Below are 22,155 nucleotides of genomic sequence, written 5' to 3'. Positions count from 1 at the left end.
GAACCATGAGATTACGGTGCAAATCTCCTTGGCCAGTCTCTCGATTCCGTCCATACGAAGCCGAATGCTTCGGGCGAATAATTTTCCAGGGCATCTTTAAAAACTGCAAAATGTTCAATTCGTCTCCCGCATTAAACACACATAGATTAGTTTCTGCTACGCATATCCTGGTTCCGTTCAATTGTAGATTATAATTGCATCCCAGTGGACTAGTTAGTAGTGTGACAGCCAGCGCTGTCATTCCATAGCTGTGGCATACTCATGCTGAATGCATTCGACACGGTGCAGCGACTAGAGTAGGAACCGGGCTTTCTTCGCGTTCTATCCTATTGTTGTAGTATTCAAGGTGTCACTTATATCACTTATATCACTTACTCTGCATCAAATTCTAGTGTTCAGCCGTTCTGCGGCTTATTCGTGTTGTAACAAATGAAATTTCTCATACTAATACCGCTCATCTTACGGTTTTTCTTCTCCAGGGTTGGTGGGTTGTAGGCTGTTTCAATAACCTAATGTAATTGGGCCTTTAGCCTTAACACCTCTGGTAGTAGTCCCTAATGTCCTGGCTGGATACCCACTCCTTGGTCCGACTCTGAGACGAAGTGGTACAATCGTGAGAAAGATGAGCGGGATACTCAACCCTCATTCCGACTTTTTCTTCATCAATTGCATTGATCTCCTCGACAGAAGCAGAGCTTTCCCAAGCCTGGAACTCTTCTCGGTCCATGAGGACTAAGGTGAACCACACTGGCTTGTTAGTAGCAAGGCACTTCGATCTCTGAATTCCAAAGTTTCTTCGGAAATTAACAGACTCTAGCTTATAGACCTCGGAGACTAGACGTTCTTCGAAAAGAAGATTTTTATCCCTAAAGAAATTTAGATCCAATAGTAGTGTAGTTCTTGTTGCCTTGCCATTCGTGTGAAACTCATGTTGTCTACAATATGTGTACGGAATGAGGCCTGCCGGGAATCTTGCTTTATTAAAATTAAAGACAATGGTTTCCCATCGACAATAATCCTCCCAGTTTAAAAGCATCAACATATTGCCGGGGCTAAACACGTTAAGACCTCGAGATGTCTTAAACGTCTTCAAATCATAACTTACCTGCATCTGCTTGAGTGACCGTTTGATAAGTTTATCATTTTGATTTGCAGTCTTGTTCCGGGATGCATCATGTTTGACAGTGTGCAGTTTAACGATCTTCGACACGGGGCAGCCCATCTTGGATTGATCTTTGGATTAGTTTCCTTCCAGTTGTTTGCGGAGAAGCTGATGTGACTAGAGGTTTGGAAATTAAGTTGAAGGATCGGCATCTCATTAACTACATCTTGTCGCTTTATAGGTCTAGTTCTAAGTTGTCTGATGAAGCTGTTTCAAATCGCCTAATAAAGAAATTGTTCTCCCGCGCCTTTGATCAAGCTTTGTTCCCTTTTAATCCTCTGTTGAATTTTGTTATTCTTATTTTAAAGGCACTAATCCAATGTTTGCATAGCTTAGTATTGCTTCGCATCTGCGACTTCTTGGTGAAGACTATAGCAAGAAATCAAATATTCAGTTGCAAACATGAAATGCTAAGTATTTTAACTATCTTATAGTATAATTTAATATAGAGAATAATATAGTATAACATATCTTATTAATATAAAACTTCTCAGTCTTATAATAAAAGCGAATCAAATCACAAAGCGTTTCTTTAGAAGAAGGCACGAATAATAAATTTATTCATCCACTTAGCAAAAGTTTAAGCTACATCCACCCAACCTTAATTATTTGAATTATCCTCATCTATAATGAGTTGAAACAACAGAGTAGCAGTGTGATTGTTTCTTTCACATATCAGAACACATCCGAATAAAACTTGCTAATCACAGCCGGAGATTGCTCCGCCCACCACCAATCTGTAGAGTCACTCTAATCAACAGTCAGCACTCACTCATCAAGCGCAAAGACCAAAACCATTTAAGCAGCAATACAAAGATTTGTATTTAGAAAACCAACTCTCATTCAAGAATAATGACCCTTCTATCATCCCACACACTCCGCGTATCAAGAACGCAATCACAAACCCCATTGTCCTTCCTCCCTTTGCACTTCAACCAAGCCCCAACCCCATGACTCTTACTTTCCTCCTTGCCAGCCCTCTTCGCCTTCTCCTCTGTGGCAGCATCCCATCCCCTAAACTTCGGCACCATATCGACCTCTACAGCCCTCACTATTTCACCCGTCGACAGCTCCCACCGGTTCCTCACATGTAGACTAACACTATGCGTAGGGCATTTCATGTAAAGTCTCGACTCTAAGAAACCCAGGTCTTCTTGCAGTTCTGGATTGAGAGGAGAGACGAGGATGGGAACGCGGTGAGGAGTGTCGATTATGTAGGAGTACTTGAAATAGGGCTTGTATTGCTCGTTCCAGAGGACAGGCGTGCGGGATATGGCGATTAAGATGTGTGTATTGTCTGGCTTTTCTTGCATGGCGGTGTTGATGGTGTTGTTTATTATGTAATCGAGGGTGATATTCTTGCGGCGTCGCGGTGCTTCCGCGGTCTGCGTATTGGGCGTGCTTGCTTCCGCCATGATTTGCTGCTGGGAGACATATTGTCTTGCTATTTCCGAAGGCTCTTGTTGTTATTGTTGGTTTGGAAGTTAAGTTCGTAAAAGTAAACATTTATCGATTTCCTTTATCAAGTTTGTGAATGGGTGGGCGGCTTTGTGGCGCTGTTCACGTCCATTCGATGACGAACTTGTATTAAACAAAGGAGTGAATAATAACTTGCTGCATTGTTGGAATTATTTGACATAACTCTACTCTGGAACTTCAAAAGCTACAACCGTTGTTTCTCTGTTTCAAAATACCATCGCTGATCGAGAAAGGCTTGTACACTTCTTTAGTTACATGACTATTGTAGGTTTATTACCAGGCGATCTTTCACATTCAGGGAAACCTTTATGGTGGAAACTCATTTTTTATTACCTGTCACATACATACTACTTTGACCTTACTCGTGGATATACAAGCTTCAATCAAGGGGAGTATATCCCCCACACTTTACTCAAACCACGACTCTGGTCCAAACCAGATGGCGAACTGCACCTGGTCCATGAGAACCAAGTAATCACCTTTGCCTCGGGTACTCTTTCCTCTGCCACTTTCCATTCCATTGAAAGCCATCTCGTGCGACAAAGCCCTCGACAGGAGCGTGGTCGAGGTTGTGTTTCATGATGAACGGATTGTTTTTGCTGATGCGATCCTTAGACGGAAGCGCAGGATTGAAAATTATTGAAGCGTTTTCATGCCCCGTGGAAACTACTCTGCTCCAGCCTTCGTAGTCCTTGTGGTCCATGGCAACGAGTACGCAGAGTGATTCAATGTCGAGGTCTACCTTCGCGTAGAAACGGTTGAAAAAAGGAGGGAGATTACAAAGCGGACGGAGGGTTTCTTCAAAATCACCTCTACACGTCATTGAGTTATCGATAGACACCGTCCTTGAGGCTTTTGTCTTGGTTTTCTTGGACTTCGTCTCTTAGAAAAAGATATTCCGTGGGGGAGAAATCCGTGGGTGTTGTGAAACTTGATATAAGAGGATCTGGTTTCACTCGGTTTCTCCAGAATATCCATTCTGCATGATAGTACTCTATCGATGATTGTTTGGTGCTATTTGCTGCACTACAAATGCGAAGCGTTTCATTGATGCTCAATTTTCAATTTTCGCGGTAATCACTGCCCTTTGTTGTCGAATGAATATTGTCTCGCTCTTCACTTAAAATATATCGAATTGTTAAAATATTATTGCTATGCTGTTCTAACAAACAATCCTATTATTTCATGACTCTCATTCAGCTGTTTTAGGATTAGTCTGCAGCAAGAGGTCTACAGCCTGGACATTTCAAAGTATTCAAGTACTTAAAGCCCATCTTTACCTCCAGAATCAAATCACAATTACCCAACCGACTGACAAATCCGAATACAACACCAGCCCATCAATTCATACTGCGGATACAACTATGTGTCCACCAACTGAAAGCCCGCAGGGGTCTGAAGATACCAAAACCAAGGAAGAGGTCGAGAAGGCAAGCTCTGCTGATGAATCCTCAACAACAGATGAGCGATTTCGAAGAAATGTAAAGCGCGAAGAAAAGAAAGAGAGAGAGGAGAGAGAGCTCGCTAAAGCTAAAGAGGTAGTGGAACGCATCCGCAGAGCAGAAGACGCGAATTGGCGCGCACAAGAGGAGTGGAATGAGTCACGCAGGAGAATCCGAGTAGAAAAGGAGCGATCCGAAAGAGAGCCTCAACGTCAATCCTGGAAGGCGGCCTGTGTTCTCTACTTTGGAGATCAAATGGGTGTGAAACCATTCCCACAGCCTCCATCCATTGCTTGCCACAGAACCCACTGCGTCCGTGGGGAAACCCTCGGTGTCTGCCACCACGTCATCGAACTACTGCTCAGCCAGGACGCTGAGCATCTTAAGAACGAGCGCCTACGCTGGCACCCGGATAAATTTTCAGGCAAAAGCGAGGTTGATGCCAAGAAAGCTCAAGAGATGTTTCAGTTGATACAGCATTTGATTGACTCTGCTCCATGATGTTGGGTTAGGGTCTAGGTGCAACCAAACAGAATTTGCATGTGAATTGACGGATAGGTTTTCTCACGCAAAACAGTCGTTAGATATCGCATTAAAATCAATGCAATGCAAAAGTTAATACAAAAGATAGATGCCTTATATGATGAGCAACAAAGTAGTGAACACCCCGAATTGTACAAGGAATGTAAGTAGCCGTAACTGATTTTTCTCTTCCCATAATTGGCTCCTGAGAGAAGGCAACACATGAACTCTGCACTTTAAAAGTCAACCTGCAAAACACTAAACGATTAATTCCAAGTAGACTATCTATCTATTGGGTGGCTAAATTACATAGTATCGGTAAATAATCAGCCAAGCCTCGGACCACCATGTTGCTGAAGCCCCGCCCCCTATTTATTAACCGAGCCCCACAAGCCCAATTTGTTCACAACAACCTCATCGCGCATGGAACCCTTTGTTCGCGAATTGAACCTACAAGAGAGCAGGCTTGTCCTTCTTGGTGTTTGCATAGAATTACAAAGCCTATGTCTAAATATATGAAGCTTAAAAGAAGTAGGTAGTATAAGGATAACTTCCTGGAACAGAGTGAAGAGAAAAGAATTGCGGCAAGCGTTGGTTTATATTACATCAAAGGAGGAAATATTCTCCTAAGCCCACAGACTTCAACCTATCAGCTTTACCATCAGACGGGGAACGTTTCGTGTATGCATCTAATCATCATCTCCCTTTAAGCAAAGTCTATCTTTCTTCCACTGATTCATCATCATGTTCCTCAAATCCATATTGACGAGGGACAATCACAACCGCGAACTCTTGGCTAGGATCTGACTTATAGTTTCATCGTAATAAAGTATATAATAATATGCTATGTAAAAGAGTGTGTATGTAGAATTGATGGTGATCTAAGACTGTAGAAGAACCCGTATTTATAGAGTGTGATGCAATTTTAGCGACATACCTCCACTTCACGTGATGCCCCCTTTTGAACCCCAGCACAATATATCCAAAGAATTGCTCATCTAACCCTCTCGCAGAAACATCATGCACCCATCGATTAAATTGCCGACAATTCCCACGCTACCGTTCCTCGAATCCAACAGTCACTTCGCCTCCCGAGAAGGTCGTAGTAGTCTGTCTACCGGTTCCAAAATCAATGTAGAGATTATCTGCATTGCTACTGCCAGGGGAAACGGTCTCTCCGTTTACAACCGCGGTCGCTTCAGTAAAGGTAATTGTTCCAAAGTTGGCGAATGGTACTAAACCCCCGTTGGAGGAAAAGTCTTCAACGATCCACTGCGATGAGTTAGCAACAAGTCTTTTAATTCAACAAAGAATAAAAACGGGGAGTATGTGTGAAACACATTTCGAGAATGCCACAATTGCAAGGTCAAGAGGAGGAGATGGGGGATACGGAAAAGGGGTTAATCACCTCGGCGTCTTGACCGCACAGGTTCCCATCCCTGTCACTAGTGAAAGTATGGGATGCCGACTGGCCACTGCTTGTATTCTCAAGCGTCGCAACCCCGCCGTTAAAGCCATTCCTCGTGACCGCGACCGTGATAACATCTCCAGCGCCTACACTGATGCCAGAGTATGCGATCGAGGCCGCAGGTATATATTCATACCACGCCTCGTAGGTGACTATCCCATGGTGGATGCACCAGAAGACGCCGGTCTGGATCAGACTGCTCGTACACGTATCGCCATCGATTCCTACCCAGGCAGCACCGCAATACTGTGAGTAACGAAACGGATCGATTAGTATAACTGGACTTCCTCTATCTTGACTTTGACGCGGTGGTGTTCTAGAGGTTGGAGAGGGGTGTGTGTGTGAGGAGGGGATTTGAATGACAAACCTGATCGTTGGAATTACCTCTAGGAGGCAGAATGGGTTTAGGAACGGTGAACGATCCCTGAACCGCAGTAACGCTATCCCTGGCGGAGCTGACAACGGCACCAGCCCAGTCTAGATGGCGAAAAAATCAGTCAGCAGCTGTTTCAAAAATATCTCAACAGTAAAACGAAGAGGAACCCAAGTCCTGAAAATCTATGCATTTCGTATGACAGGATTTCCGGTCCAGTGGTGTAAACTCTAGAGCTGGAAATACGTACTAGTAGACTTGCTTTCAAACAATGCATCCTCCGTAATAGTATCATTGCGAATACAAATCGCCGGCCCAGCTTTCTTTAAAACCCCATTCCCCCCTCCAGCAGCCAGGCGAGCAGACAGCGGTGAAGCCAGAGCGGCATTCGGCATCAGAAGCAGAATGACACTTACGATTGAAGTGAGGAACATCATCGTGAATGATTGAGACGACCGAGCGTAGTTGAGTAACGGTATAGGTAGAAAAGGCTGGATGTTGATACTGTCACGGTTAAGTCAACCAGAAAGCAAAAGCAACAGATAGATAGATATGTCGGGTCAAGTGTGAGGGAAGATGGATTGGGGAACGGCCTTTCTTATACTACATAGGTAGCTAACTCACACATACCTAGCTAGCAAAATCTTCAGTGCACATGTAACTCACGCTATTCGTAGTCCTTGTACTCTCAACGTGTGAATTTAGGGGAATATATCTCGTGACCTATACAAACGATACAGCTATGCTGTTTCAAACCAAGTGTGAAGCTGTATCTATTATCTGCATCTGCCTACCATTGAATATATAAAAAGGAATTACGCGGAACCTAATTGTGGCTTTATTTATCTCTTGACAACTGCCCTGTATATATATATTTCCTCGATACCTAACTACATAGGCTCCTTAACGGATTTCTCGAACTTGAATGTAGAGCCGTTACGGATAGCTAGAATAGGAATGAATATATGACTTAGTTCCCGCGTAAGTAACTTTTGAATAAACTCTCTTTAACGTGTAACTGATTTTAGCATCATAGCTGCTGCTCAGTTAATCTCACTCGCAGTGCATGTTCGTCCCGCCTGAACCCTATTCTAGCTAAGTAAGATGTACGTTTCCTAATAGGAATACACGTACGTACGTATCTCTCATCCAGCCCAGCCAGTCCCTTACTAATATGTTATCTACCTTATTATCCGGATGTATTCACGTGTATAGTCATATGACCTTGCGATACCTCTGCGCCTATCATCCACTCTAGATATCACATCATAACACCAACCACCAAACCTAAACTCAAGTCTTACCAAAGCATACCAGCCAGCTAGTGAAAAGCGCTCACCCCTGTGATACCAACACTACCTCCTTTTTACTTTCCTCTTTTCTCTTTTCTCTTTTCTCTTTTCCTTTCTAGCACTTTTAGTTAGTCATTGTAATAGATTACTAGTAAATCCAAAATCCCCTATATACTATCTATACCTTATCTAAGAAAAAAGTCTAGAATCTAGCTAGAGTTACACTAACTTTAAAACACGAACTGTAACCTGCAACCTGTAACGTGTAAAGTATAAACTGTAAAGTGTAACGTGCTACTCTTATCTAGTAGTACTTATCAAGCGTAACAGTCGGATCCGGATTCCGGAGTAGTAAGTTACGTGTAAAGTAGTACACGAGTACATAGGTAGATAGGCATGCTGCTTTTGTATTTAGTATACCGGAATGCATAGCATAGAATAAAGTGGAATGGAATGTGGTACATAGCTTATATGTACGATTTATTTTCACGGACATGTTGATAATCGATTGAGCGGTGGGGAAATAGGAGGGGGGCTGGGTTGAATTAGTTTCCTTTCTAGAGAGGGGTGATGGAGTGTAGAGTTGGTAGAGAGGACTTCAAGTGGTTTTAATTTCATTTATTCATTATTCGTTAATCACCCATATCTATATCCCATATCCCATGACCAATTACCCATTACCCATTACCCATTATCTCATCCCAAGCCCGGCCCCTTCAAGCCTCCCACTTCCCCACCCCCTCTTCCGATCCCAATCCCAAGTAACAAGCAAGCCTGAATTGACATAAAGCATGCTCATCACCAACACCACAATAGCTAATACCCAAATCCCAAAATCGCTAATCAACCCACCATTCCTCCTCACCCGATCTATCTCCCCCTTCTCTTTTCCCTTGCCCTCCACCCCTCCCATTCCAGTCCACGGAATTACCATCCCCAAATCCCTCAAGATCTGCTCCGTCGTAACCTTGGCTCCCGCAAGCACAATTGGGACCCCCGTCCCAGGATGCGTACTAGCCCCCACGAAATAACACCCCTTTAACCCCCTAGCCCTTGTGCTTGGCCGGAAAGCCAAGACGTTGAAGAAAGAGTGACTCAAGCCTAGAATCGACCCTTTGTCGAGGTTAAATGTATCTTCCCATGTGATCGGATCATTGACAATTTCGTGCGTGATGAGGGGCGCGAGAGCATCGCAATGGGTGCGTGATTGAATGACGGATAGGACCGAGGCGCGCGTTGAGGCGATTAGGGCGGGCCAGTTGAGTTCTTCTTTGGGCAGACCTTTGGAAGAGGAGGTGGTGGTGGAGGACGAGGAGTTTAAGAGATGTCCGACGGGGACCAATACAACGATGGAATCCTTGCCCTCTGGCGCAGCGCTTGGATCGACACGCGATGGTACGTTGACGTAGAAACTTGGCTCTCGCGGTATACTCTGCCGGTCGAAAATAGCATCAAACGATTCCCGATACTCGTCTGCGAGGAAAATGTTATGCGTGCTTAGCTCTGGGACTTTTCGGGATAGAGACCAGTAGAAGGATATACTGCTGCAAGAGCCCTGGCGTGTTTGGAGAGAGCGAGAATGGGGTGTTGGCGCGAGGAGGTTGTTGTACGCGTAGACCAGGTCGGCATTGATTATTACGACGTCTGCTGTGAGAGTATCCCCGGCTTCTGTGAGGACTCCGGTTGCTGTTTTCCCATCCGGAGACGTGAGAATGCGGGAGACTGGCGTGCTGAGCCGGATGTCAACTCCTAGGCGCTCGCATATCCGGACGAGAGCTGAGACAACGGCGTGGAAGCCACCAACCGGATACCAAATGCCCTCTGCGAGCTCCGTATATTGAAGCAGCGAATATGTGCCTGGAGCATCAAACGGTGACATGCCCATATACATACTCCCAAACGTAAAGACTCTTCTCAACCTCTCCGTGAAAAAGTACTTGCTTGCCCTCGAGTAGATACTCTCAAACGGATGCAGGGCAAACAGATGTCTAAGAAAGCTTGGTCTGAGGAGATTAAAGATCGAGGTGAAGTTTTTGTGTAAAACCTCTCTCACACTAATCTCATAATGCCTATGTGCCTCCGCAAGCCAAGACAAATACCGTTCGAACCCATCCTTCCCCTCCCATTTTTCAATCTCACGCTTCATAACCGCCGTATCGCTGCTCAACTCAAACTTCTCCCCGTCCCCGAACCACATATTATAATTCGGATCGCATTTTAGAAGCTCAACACCTTCTGCGGAAAGAGAGGTATTGAGGTCCGCGAAGGTTTCGGCGAAGAGGCCGGGGAGGAGGAGAAGGGATGGGCCCTGGTCGAAGCGGTATCCTCCGTGGGTGAGGAGACTGCAACGGCCGCCGGTGAAGGAATTCTTTTCCAGGACTGTTACGGAGAAACCGGCAGATGCGAGGCGTGCTGCTGTTGCTATGCCGCCTACTCCTGCTCCTGTACCATGATATCTTGTTAATAGCTATTGGGTAGAGAGTAAGAATGCGGGGTATTGGAGCTTACCAACGACAATTGCTGTCTTTTGCTTGGGGTTTGAAGCCATTGTAAGCAGGTGTTGAGTTTACAGCTTGCTGCGTGTAGCAGAAGTGTATGTCTGACCTTTCACATGTTGGGCTGGTGGTGTGTTGTTGTGAATGTCTAATGCAATTCGGAGATAGGTCTTGTGTCGCCAATTAAATCATGACGTCGGAGACTTCGGCATTCGGACCCCCTGAAGCTTTAGCGAGTATACAGCACAGCACAGTATTGTACCACTTGGGTACTCTGTAGGTACGTACACGCTTCAACACTCATGGGGACAGAGAAAGCGGCACTCACCATGACAGGCTTCAGTGTGCCACTCAAAGTAACACCCGTGCTTCTTCTACTTCTTCTTTTCTTCTGTCTTGGCTGGTAGTACAAGTCACACCGGATTTATCTACCTCTCAGCCAACAACAACTTCTATCATATCTTCACTTCTGGTACCACTTGTCTTTATTAGCTCTAACAATAGTAAATATGACTGTATCATTGATCTTTCTACTGTCGCACATTCTGTACTATGGTATCTAATCTGCCAAATCTATTCTATCTTATTCTACCCCTTTCCATCCCAACCTATCCTAACCCTCCCTCAACGCCCTCCAAGCAACCAACGCCCTCCTTCCAATCGGCACCGTCGCCCGTCCCTGCACAACCCTATACTTGCGCTTCTTCAACACCCTCCCTATCTCCATATAACTCTCAACCGCAACCCTCATCGGCGCCCTCGCATCCCTAGGTAACCCCCTCATGGCCGGCCCACACTCTCCATAAACCCCAAACGCCTTCGCCAGTAACCTATTCCTCAGCCTCGCAACCTCAAACAACTCGGGTTTGTCAAGTACATCTTGTGTTGTGAGGCCTTCGGCTGAAAGCCAGGAATGAGGAATGTAGACACGTCCGAGTCCAGCATCAACCGAAATGTCGCGCGCGATATTCACGTATTGAAGCGCGATACCCATGCGGGCGCCAGAGCGGATCAGGTGGTCTCTTTTTTTGGTCGAGGTAGAGGTAGGAGATGTAGTGTGGACGAATACGAGCTCTAATATTAATTCGGCTACAGTTCCAGCTACATAGGCAGCGTAGTTTTCAAGGTCGTGTTCTGTTTGAATTGGGGAAATGGTGGACGTGAATTTCAGGTCTGTTTTGAAGCCTTCAAGCAGGTCGTAGAGGGGTTTGTAGGGGAGAATGTATGTAGGGAGGAGGCGAAGGGCAGAGTGCGCCGAGGTGGGGAAGGTAGATGTTATGTAGTTGTTAAGGGATGGCTCTTTGGAGATTCTGTGGGCTTCTTTGGAGGCATATGCTAGATCGAGGTAGTGGGTGAGCTTCCAAATCCACTCTCTGGCTGTGGATTCGGTGTCGGCGTTGTCAACAAGATCATCTGCGACTCGGCAGAAAGAGTAGCTAATTTGTATTAATGGATGCTTGAAAAGTTTACACGTTCACTTACAGAAGTATCAAATCAATCCGAAGACGGCCAGAAAAGGTTGAGCTGGCCAGGTAGAAGCTTCTGCTTTTCTTCTGCAGCCGTGTGACTGCTTCTCTGAGGCCCTCAACTCTTTCCCCATCATACACTGCCGGGTCCGTAAAAAGCGCCTGCATCAACATGACTGGCGATGGCAATTCCGGAACCTTTGGAAACAAATCCGGGAATGTCAAAAGAATTGCCACGGCATGATCAAATGCCACCAAGCCAAATACAACCAGGGTATTCGTAGCCAGAAAGAAGATGGCCTCTTCAATCTCGAGACCATCCCAAAGATGTACTCCAACTTTTGTGCCCGACGAAATTGCCCACGTCCCTCTTTTCAATGCTAATGTGTCAACAATCCAGAGGTAGACGGTGGAAATAGCAATTGGAACCACAGTACTGCTGTACGGAAGTTTGACGAGGAATTGGGACGAAAGTGACCAGAGGAGAAGCAGGAACGGTGCAGCCCAAATTACTATCAGGCCTAAATATGTTCCTTCCCCTCCTCGCCGTATCTGGAATCCACCGATCACAATCAAAGCTGCCAAAATCGCTTGGCCAGCCCTGTGCCAGGGACTAGTTGTGTTTCGGGCAACGAGGTACTTTGAATGAAGCAGTGGCTTGCTCAGAAAGAAGTAGATCAAGGACGTGTTGTAAGTCTGAATAACGAAGAACAACAGCTCCTCGGCGGGTATTGAAAACAATCGCGGGCCAATGATCACACTGGGAGGATAGGTCCATATTCTGCGCCGAATGAGATAGGAATCCCAGGGTATGGTAGAAACGACGGCAGTTGTGATGAGGAAGAAGACCTTGTATACATCTAAGCGTGTGAAGAAAGGCCGGTAGATATAGGTCAATGCAATGGCTGGTGGGATCGTATACTTGAGATGTCTACGGTATGGTAATCTTACTATTAGGAAATCTTGAACCTTTTCAAATGGATTCTGGGCTGGGACGACTTACACGAGCGCGTACTCAAACCCCATTCTTGTATGGATGCTAGGGGAAGTCAACACGGCGCGATTACGATCATTACATGATAGTTGGAAATAGGTACAGTCCAGTCCGGTAGGAACTGAGAGCTTTTATTACAGTGGCGTGCGGAGGGAGTGAGACTCCGTGATCCTGAGTGAGTGTTCCTGCATGTCGATTGGAAGCAGCATTCACACGTACTCCGTTACACCTAGATGGCCTTTGCACTTGGACGATGGGGAAATCGAGAAATCGAGAAATCGAGATTCGCGTGTGAGTGGATGTGTGACGTAATGCACGGACCATCGATGCACGGACTATTTATCCCTGTATAGTCGACGGGTAGACGGGACAGACAGGGGTAGGTGCAGGGGAGTGAGTTACACTATCTTCCCAATCTGAACTCTCTTGATGTCATGATATACTGTACTGTACTGTACTGTACCTAACATTTAGTCACTTGAACCTTGCAAGCATCATCTTGCTTTGCCTGGAATGAACTCTTGCCATGACCATGCTCTAGACTACGTTTCTATCGTCGCCCTCCAGGAGAGTGTTGTTAACAACACCACCGCATTTTGAGCCTCCTCCTGCTGCATTCACCTTCGTAGTCCCGTATGTCATCTCCCATTACCTGTGTCTGCATAGTTACAAGCATCATTTGCATCCATACACGGTCCATTACCAGTCCACCATGTTAAGTCTACAACAATAACAATATCTGCGCCTTCCCTACGAACTCATGAGTCATGACGCGTGTCAATGAGAAGCAGAACAGTTCTCAAAGTCCTCATCCATATCTACATGGCAACTTTGCTCCAATCCACCGGGTCCAACCTCTCACTCGTTGCTCCTACTCCGGTACCATCCCAGACGAGCTTGCTGGCGGCGAATACGTGAGGAATGGAGGGAATCCAGTCACGCATGGGGATTTAGGAAGAGATTTTCATTGGTTTGATGGGGACGGCATGCTGAGTGGTGTTGCCTTTCGCCGGCGAGATGGACACCTTCAGCCAGAATTCGTGAATCAATACATACTGACAGATACCTACATCTCGACTTCTACCACTCCCTCACTTCGACTACCCATGCTTCCAAGTATCGCCACACTTGTGAACCCGGCTTCCACTCTGCTCAACATTATCCTCCGCATATTTCGAACGCTCCTCCTGCTGATACTTTCGAATCTACCAGGCTCCCAATTCACAATCAAGAAAATTAGTGTTGCCAATACTGGGATTCTTTACCATGACGGCAGAGCTTTGGCAACGTGCGAAAGCGGACCTCCAATGCGAGTATCCCTTCCTGGCTTGGAAACAATTGGCTGGTTTGATGGGACGAAAGCAGAAGGAGAACCGGCAGAGGAGGGTGTAGCAGGAAAGAAATTTGGAGGGGAAGGTATTCTAAGCTTCATGAAGGAATGGACAACGGCCCACCCTCGAGTCGATCCCATTACCAAAGATCTCATTCTTTTCCATTCAACATTTATCGCACCGTTTGTATATTATTCGATTATACCCAGCACGCAATATACCTCAGTTGCAGCGCCTCGACTCATTAATTCTGCCGTTCCTGGAATCAAGTCCGCCAAGATGATGCATGATTTTGGCGTTTCCCTTACACACACTGTTATTATGGACCTTCCGTTATCACTTGACCCTCGAAATCTCGCCCGAAATAAGCCAGCGGTGGAATACGATCCATCTGGACGTTCGAGGTTTGGCGTATTTCCAAGATGGAACCCCGAAGCTATCAAATGGTTTGAGACGAATCCCTGTTGCATCTTTCACACTGCCAATACCTGGGATGAGGAAGAATTCAATAAACACACTGGCAAAATAGAGACAGCAGCAGTAAACATGCTTGCTTGTCGATTGACAAGCTCGTCACTGGTCTACAGCGCTGGAGATATCGCTGCACCAATCCCTAAAGCAGTTGCAAATCCAGAATATCCGCCCGAAGAGGAGCAATGCCGGCTCTACTACTACCGATTTTCTCTCACCAAACCCGCAAACATCATAACTCACCAATTCGCACTCACAGCCATTCCCTTTGAATTTCCCTCCCTCCGCGACGACTCCTCCATGAGTACCGCACGCTACATCTACGGCTGTTCCGTATCCGACAGCTCTTTCGGGGCAGCTCTCGGTCGCGCGGTCAAAATCGATTCACTTGTAAAAGTAGACGTCCAAGCCTTACTTTCCAACGCCCAAACGAATCCTCCTACACCAATTTCAGGCTGTGTCGATACGCGCACGGTGTCTGAGATTATAGCCTCGGATGATTCGAACGACCCAATCAAGATCTTCAAAATGCCTCGTGGCTTCTACGCGCAGGAACCGCGATTCGTGCCGAGGAAGGATGAGGGGAGCGAGGATGATGGCTGGGTGCTGAGTTATGTTTTTGATGAGAGTCAGCTTGACGAAAATGGCAACGCGGGACCGGGAGCTCATAGCGAATTATGGGTTATTGAGGCAAAGGAAATGAAAGAGGTTGTTTGTCGTGTTAAGCTTCCCCAGAGAGTGCCGTATGGATTGCATGGCAATTGGTTTTCCGAAGCCGATGTCTTGGGTCAAAGGGGTGTGGAGTCGATTCGCACGCTACCTTCTGTCAGGTCCAAGACGCTTGGAAAGGTGGGAGAGAGTGTCGGGATGGATGTGTGGATGGCGATTAGGGAGTGGGTGCTTGATGTCATTGGGTGAGATGACATATTAGTATCATAGTGATAGATAGGCGGTTGGGAAAAGGGTTGTGTATATTCATATACCCTCTTTGCATCTTCCGGCGTTAATTCTTGCACAAATACGTGCACATCAGCTGTGTGACCTAAGTTGTGGATTGATAAAGCACGCAATGGATCGGATTGGCAACACAGCTAGTTCGCCTAATGCGCACGTTTGGAGGATATCGTAGAATACAAGCTGTATATAGTATAGTGCTTAGTAATCTACCCAACCCACCTTATATTTCACATGGAATTAATTACCTATTCTTAAAGAGATGCACGTTCTTTGCCATACGTGCGGAAGAACTTTTTTGTATAGCTAGGTTTATATATCTAAAGACTATTTGACTTTACGGTAATTGGCAAGCTTAACGTATATACCCCCTCTTGGATAAATGGTAAGTAAGACGTGCGTAACTCAGGGTAGGTTCTATTGAATCAACTATAGGCTCCTTCAGAGCAATATGCTACAGTGCAGGTCAAAAGGATATAAGAAGTACCTATCTATATACAAGAATCCAAAGCAAACGAGAAATCCATATTCTAATGCATGAATGCATGCTACCAAGCCACCTACCTATATACTAATATCCAGCGTAGCCGACAACCGCAAATCCCTACTGCTAGCCCCAACCGTGAAGTTATACGTCCCAGGCGCCACAGCCCATTCCTGGGCCGCGACATCCCAATAACTCAAATCCCTCCTCCGCAGCGCAAAGCTCACCGCTTCATCATCCCCAGCCCCGACGAGCACTCTTTCGAATCCCCGCAGTTGGCGTACGGGCTGCGCGGCCGCGGCGGGGAACGAGACGTATAGCTGTGCGACTTCGTGGCCGTCGATGCTGCCCGTGTTGGAGATGAGCGCCGTCACGTTCACGATGTCGGTCCAGAGATCCTCGCGGCCGCCGACGCTGAGTGTGCCTGTGGCGTAGGTGGAGTTGAGCGCGGCGGTCTGAGTCACGGTGATGTCGGAGTAGGAAAAGGTGGTGTACGAGAGGCCGAAGCCGAATTCGAAACGGGGGGTCACGTTGTAGGAGTCAAAGTACTTGTAGTCGATGTAATTACCTTCGGTGAACTCGCACACTTCCGTGAGGCAGATCCCTACATTGTAGTCTGATTCGTTCTTGGCGATGGTATATGCGAGGCGGCCGGAGGGGTTGACGTCGCCGTAGAGAACGTCGGCAATCTGTAATGTGATGGTTAGTTTTGAGAATTAACTTGGAGGTGTTGGTTGATTGAAACGTACGCTGTATCCGGAATTTTGCCCAAGCAGACCTCCGTATACAACAGCAGTGACGTTCTCGTTCTCGATCCAAGCGTCCATCAGTCGAGCCCCGACGGTATTCAGGACTACCATGGTGTTGTTGCACTCACTTGCAATCGAGATGACCAAGTCATCTTGATCGGTATTGTAAAGCTCGGTGCGGTCTAATCCCTCGCCCGAATAGGCGTTTAGGAATACGATGCAGACTTCCATATCAGTGGCATAAGAAGTGAAAGAAACCGCCGAGTTGGTTCCACTTCCAAATCCGGTTGACTTGGAAGAAGAGCCTCCCATGCTACCCATCCCCCCCGAACTGCTCGCATACCCCGTATCGTTCATGATCCAGCGGAAAACCGTCCCGTCATCGATTGCTCGGAGGAGAAGCGCGTCGTGGGGTGTAACGAGATAAGGGAACGTCGATGTTCCACTGCCTGAGCCGCCAGCAAGATGTCCTTGATATGTAGAATCAGTCCCAGAAACACTGAAACCGATTCCGGGACCACCCATCACCGGTCCTGCATTTGCTCCAAAGATCGCGAGGGACTTGGGCTTGGAGAGCGGTAGGGCGTTGTTAACATTCTTCAGCAGAGAAAGAGACGCGGACCCAACCTGGCGGATAATCGCGCTATGGTTTGCACGCACGTCGACGTAGTCGGTCGCGTATGAGAGATTAGGTTGCAAACCATTGTCCAGATCAGCATAATAGTAGGGGATGACATTTCGGATGGCCATATCATCCAGTCTTGCCTTGGTGAAGGAGCCATTCGTGATACCCGCGACAAGAGTATCCGTCCACAATGAACTGGATCCGTAGTCCTCGCCTCCGTTGGCAGAACCGAAAGCTGTAAACTGGCCATCCGCGTCGGGGAAGACGATGCCGGGAAAGCCGAGCTCGGTTTTGAGGATGGTGTTGAGGAGATAGGAATTCTCGCATGCTTGCGTGCCATTTACCCGGCTCATGGCACACATCATGCCCGCCATCCCGCTCTTGACCGCATCGTAGAATGGGAAGAGGTATGTCTCGTGGAGAGTTTTGTCATCTGCGTTAGAAGTGTACGTGGTAGTTCCCGACTGCAGTGAGCTTCGGTTGGTTTCCTGCTCATTGAGAAGAAAGTGCTACAGCTAATTAGTAGAAGATGTGTGGGAAGTAGAGTGTCAAATTACCTTTCCTCCCGGAACCACGCCAGCAGTCAAAAAACCTGCCGTTGCTAGACCTACCATTTGCCCATTCAAATACACATCCTGACCCATGGTCTCGACTAATCTGCCACCCCAAGGAGTTCTCCCTAGAGGTCCAGACGTAGGCCCATTGACAACCTGGATGTGTTAGTGGTATCATGAGTAAGCGAGCATAGTTCGTACCTGGAATCCCTTTCCGTACATTTCAGCACCCACAGCTTCCATTTGTAACGTCCATAAGTTTCTGTCCCAAGTCTGCACAAGGGCCGAAGTTTCGGAGAAACCAGAAGCATCATAGTAACTGATAACTCCTTGATCACCATCTTTGAATTGCAATGCAGTCCAGTTGACAGATGCAACATCAGATCCAGTGATAAGCTCAACCTTCTCGGTATTGTTAAGCTGTGCTACGAGAGCCTGAGCTTTCGCATAGGCGGCGTTCCATTTTGCATCAAGGGTCACTGAAACGATTAGTGACGATATTACCATATAGAGATGTTGAAGTTACCAGTATCCGAAGACAAGAGACCGAGGGTTGTAGAGTTAGTTGCAGTGGCATTAGAGTAAGTTGCTCCTGATACGAGAGGACCGAACAAAGCAAGTGCGACAGTAAGAAGTGACATTCCACGAGGGGAAGAAATGAATGACTGCATCTTGAATAACTTGGGCTCTGAAAGAGAGAGAGAACTCAGTTAGGATGAAGATGAGAGGGAAGATATTAGATGCATCACTACAGAATATATAGAGAATACTCATCAATTAAGAGTTCCTCTATTGGAAACTTGTGCCTCCATTATGTCTGTATTCGCCATAAGTACTCGTGGTAAGCTCCACGTCGGAAATTGTAACGGGGATTCTAAGCTCGTAGTTAGATGCCGCGCGTTATAAACTGGCAATAGAAACCGTGCAATGAAGAAAAAGAAGACCCTCTCGCAGCGTTGGGACGGGCCGATAACTTTTAAAGTTCTTCGCGGCCGTCTCCACTAAAGGTCGCTAGATCAAGACATGGTACAGGGTGTTATCACCAAATCTGCATATCAAGGATTATACGACTTACAAGACTTATATGGACTCCGGCTCTCAGAAACATTCTTATTCTAGTATATAAACTCGTTTTTAGCGTAAATAATACATAAACAATTATATTTAAGGATCTATCTAGCCAATCAGGACCTTATTTTAGCTATGTCACAATCCTTGAAATGCAGATTTGGTGAAAACACCCTATAGATAGCTATCTAGATATGCGCCTGAAAAATATTAGAGTTAACGTATAATATGACTGCAACCCTTTTAAATGTAGGTAATCTATTCTTCACATCTCGTGATTTTGTGGGGGCGTCCGCGAAGAACTGTAGTCGGGATCTTCCCGAGAAGATCGTACCAAGGGAAATACTAAAGTCAAGCCACATTCAACGGCGGCCCATATCCATAGAACCTTAAAAGAGCCTCATACTGTAAGACAGTAAGAGATTCCTGCCGCGTGATCACAAGTTCGTCTGGTTTTCGCCGTCCGTCGATACTTCGTACTTGGAAGTAGCTTTACTGTTTGGCACTGTATTGCAAACCAAGAGTGGTGCTCGTCGTCAGCATAAGGTGGATCAGTATAATGATAAGCCTTAGTCTTCTTCCCACAGGCAGATCTGCAATAATATACCGAAAGAAACCCGGGTATTCCTGTTTATACTTCGAAGTAAGTGATGCATGAAATAATATCGTCCGTGCTATTTAAAATGTTCTCGGAATGCCGGAGAAATCCCGAGAAAATATATTAGATCGTCCAAGACCTCCCTGAAGTAGAGTAATCAGCCTCTCCTAGAGACGTAAGCAGTACGGGGTATTGCGCGGCTTAAGAGCAAGGTTAAGATCTAAGCTACGGAGGTACCGGTACTGTACTATTGTAATGATAGGACCTGAGGTGTAGTCTGATTGTTACGCCACACCCGAACGATCCCGGATGCGGCTGAAACTCGCACACGGGCGGTGGATACAGAGTACGGTTTAATCGGTGTCAGAATTACACTTCACTACTTAGGTACCTCACGGGATTATGCCAGGATCCTTTGACTATAATATGATCGTCATATCACGTGACCATAAATTTGCTATTGACCTAGTGGACCTTTATACAGGGGAAATACGTTTCTAAATATTAATCAACATACTTATAATTAAATAGCAGGTTTTTATCATAGATTAGCTAGTTGTAAGCTTGCTAAGGCTATCTTAGGTAGTATTACTCCTCCGCTTTAAATATATATGCTTTTATATCTTAGGTAATCTCAAACGACAGATAGTGCAGCTGACAATCCTGTTATAGATAATTCGTCAACGAACTGCGCACAACTACCTACGACTGTCTCAAACGCTAAAATAGGTTAGAGTCCAAATTGCCTCTAGCCTCTCTATCGTTACAGGGAACCAAAGTAGACACCACACCCAAGGCACAACAGGGACCCCCACCTTAGATGGCATATAAATCCAAGTTCTTAATTAGCTACAGCGGATCACTCCAGTCTAAATTTGATTTCTGACCCTTGACATAATGTAATCCAGGCTAACACACGTCCTTGATTTATACTTGAAGCTAGAGCAGTCTAAATTGTAGCACTACAATTCGGTCTGCTGTAGGTTAAAGTAAACAGATTCAGTATAGGAGAATTTGGACCGCACTGACTTTGAATACTCTGAAAATCGCGGAGCCAATGGAGATGAAACATTATGTCTTGGATATCGGTGTTTGGCCTAGATTCGACATCATACATGGACCACCCTCCGCACATCAAACACCTTCTTCCCATCCCTCTCCCCACTTTTTTCTTCCCTACTCCCAGGGAGCACATATCCCCTCTGGTTACTTAAGACTTTGATTCCATTCCTCTCAAACTGTGTCGTAAAATGAGTATGTCCAAATACCCACACCTTCACCTTATCCCAACTTGCGTCCCCGAGTAGGTCAGTCGCAAACGCAGAACTCCATGGGTTGCTTACATCCTTCGGGCTCGACGTCTCTTGCATCGAAGGCGCATGGTGCGTGACAACAAGTATGTTCCTAACCCGCTCACCCTTCGCTATTGATTTATTCTGCCGCTGAATCTCTAGGGCTTGATGGCGTAACCACGTGAGATCAGCCTCGTGGGAAGCATTGTGATCATCAACAGTCCATCCCTCAATCTTCTCGAAATCCTTAACTTTCATTCGAACCATTTCCCTGGCATCCTCAGACACTCTGGACCAAAGCGTACATCCCAGAATCGTGATATTGGAATTTGGGATGTTGAAATGCTTTTGATGCAGCAATACTAACTTTCCATTCAAGACTGCCTCACTCTCTAGTTTTTGCGCCCTTTCTAGTCCCGCAAGAAATGAGAGACCGTAAAACTCATGGTTTCCAAGGATGAGGAAGACGTGTTCGAATTGTGCAGCCTGTTTGGCAAGGAATGCCAGGTACGACTCGTAGTCGATGAGACGACCAATATCACCTGCAAGAATGAGGTATGGCGCTGACGGTGGAATCACGAAAGAGGAGTATTGCTGGCCGACTTCCAGGTGTAGGTCAGATAAGATTTGGAAGGCTAAGGGGGAGGGTCTGCTGAAGAACGAGCGGATCTTGTTCATGACAGGAGATTCTGAGTCTGGCGTGTTTGGAAATGTCTGTGCCAAGAAGTACAAAAATGATGAAGACTTCGGCCTATATATGAATCTTTGTCTTGCCGCCACGCTTCAGGGAAAGCTTTGGGTTGAAGGGTGGATGAATAAGGTTATTGTAGGTACGTGCTGCAGCGCCACAGATCCCCTGGGCATGATCCAGCTGACTTTAGGCTTGGCGGGCTGCTAAAGACTCGGCTCAGGTTAGAGTAGCGACTGCTCAGGTCCAAAGACGGAAACAGAATTTGGTGGGCGCATTTGTCGTCTGAGATTATAGTGGTAATTTTATAACCTTGGTAAAGTATACTATACCTAGACGTAAGAGTGGTATAGTGTCTCGAGGTGCTATGTATTAAATATAGAGGTAGCTATAAGCGCTGCATAGCTAACTTCATAAGAGAAGCCCATGGACGCAAAAACAAAGCCCTTATTAAAATAGATACCTTACTTGGAGTATCTTCAGCATCCCAACCCCCAGCGGATCAAGTGCCGAAATATCTCAAATCAACCCGATCCAAGCAGCCGAGCGAGAAAGAATCAAGATATAAGGCGAGATGGGCCCGAATTATATCTCAAGCCCAGAGCTCCTACTTCTAAATGCAAAGGAAAGAAAATCGTTAAACATCGC

At 46.2% G+C, this 22,155-nt stretch overlaps 6 protein-coding genes across 6 annotated transcripts; 1 reads left to right on the top strand and 5 right to left on the bottom strand.

Annotated features, from left to right (window-relative positions):
* Positions 1-5,661: 5,661 nt before the first annotated feature.
* PRTA_0 (Aspergillopepsin-2) lies at positions 5,662-6,883 on the bottom strand (the record flags this gene model as incomplete). The annotated part of the gene is made up of 4 exons (XM_031146531.1): positions 5,662-5,877; positions 6,014-6,319; positions 6,441-6,550; positions 6,697-6,883. 4 exons carry the CDS (start codon positions 6,881-6,883, stop codon positions 5,662-5,664), a joined length of 819 nt encoding a protein of 272 aa, XP_031009101.1.
* A 1,546-nt stretch (positions 6,884-8,429) lies between these two features.
* Positions 8,430-10,286, bottom strand: PDH1_0 (Phytoene desaturase; the record flags this gene model as incomplete). The annotated part of the gene is made up of 2 exons (XM_031146530.1): positions 8,430-10,180; positions 10,247-10,286. The coding sequence occupies 2 exons, from the start codon at positions 10,284-10,286 to the stop codon at positions 8,430-8,432; spliced, it is 1,791 nt and encodes a 596-aa protein (XP_031009100.1).
* Positions 10,287-10,846: 560 nt separating this feature from the next.
* Positions 10,847-12,725, bottom strand: LHYA1_G001547 (Bifunctional lycopene cyclase/phytoene synthase; the record flags this gene model as incomplete). Its single annotated transcript, XM_031146529.1, has 3 exons — positions 10,847-11,669; positions 11,716-12,630; positions 12,703-12,725. 3 exons carry the CDS (start codon positions 12,723-12,725, stop codon positions 10,847-10,849), a joined length of 1,761 nt encoding a protein of 586 aa, XP_031009103.1.
* A 735-nt stretch (positions 12,726-13,460) lies between these two features.
* On the top strand, positions 13,461-15,413 carry CCD1 (Carotenoid 9,10(9',10')-cleavage dioxygenase; the record flags this gene model as incomplete). Its single annotated transcript, XM_031146528.1, has 1 exon — positions 13,461-15,413. The coding sequence occupies one exon, from the start codon at positions 13,461-13,463 to the stop codon at positions 15,411-15,413; it is 1,953 nt and encodes a 650-aa protein (XP_031009102.1).
* A 600-nt stretch (positions 15,414-16,013) lies between these two features.
* Positions 16,014-18,532, bottom strand: bglD (putative beta-glucosidase D; the record flags this gene model as incomplete). Its single annotated transcript, XM_031146527.1, has 5 exons — positions 16,014-16,622; positions 16,683-17,816; positions 17,865-18,017; positions 18,063-18,340; positions 18,388-18,532. 5 exons carry the CDS (start codon positions 18,530-18,532, stop codon positions 16,014-16,016), a joined length of 2,319 nt encoding a protein of 772 aa, XP_031009105.1.
* A 1,957-nt stretch (positions 18,533-20,489) lies between these two features.
* On the bottom strand, positions 20,490-21,497 carry LHYA1_G001544 (Uncharacterized protein; the record flags this gene model as incomplete). Its single annotated transcript, XM_031146526.1, has 2 exons — positions 20,490-20,501; positions 20,643-21,497. The coding sequence occupies 2 exons, from the start codon at positions 21,495-21,497 to the stop codon at positions 20,490-20,492; spliced, it is 867 nt and encodes a 288-aa protein (XP_031009104.1).
* Between the last annotated feature and the right edge of the window lie 658 nt (positions 21,498-22,155).

Source organism: Lachnellula hyalina (assembly GCF_007821495.1).
Source record: "Lachnellula hyalina strain CBS 185.66 chromosome Unknown contig00008, whole genome shotgun sequence".
Classification (NCBI taxonomy): Eukaryota; Fungi; Ascomycota; class Leotiomycetes; order Helotiales; family Lachnaceae; genus Lachnellula; species Lachnellula hyalina.
Note: the sequence above shows the minus strand (reverse complement) of the source record. Positions and strands in the feature narration are given on the sequence as shown.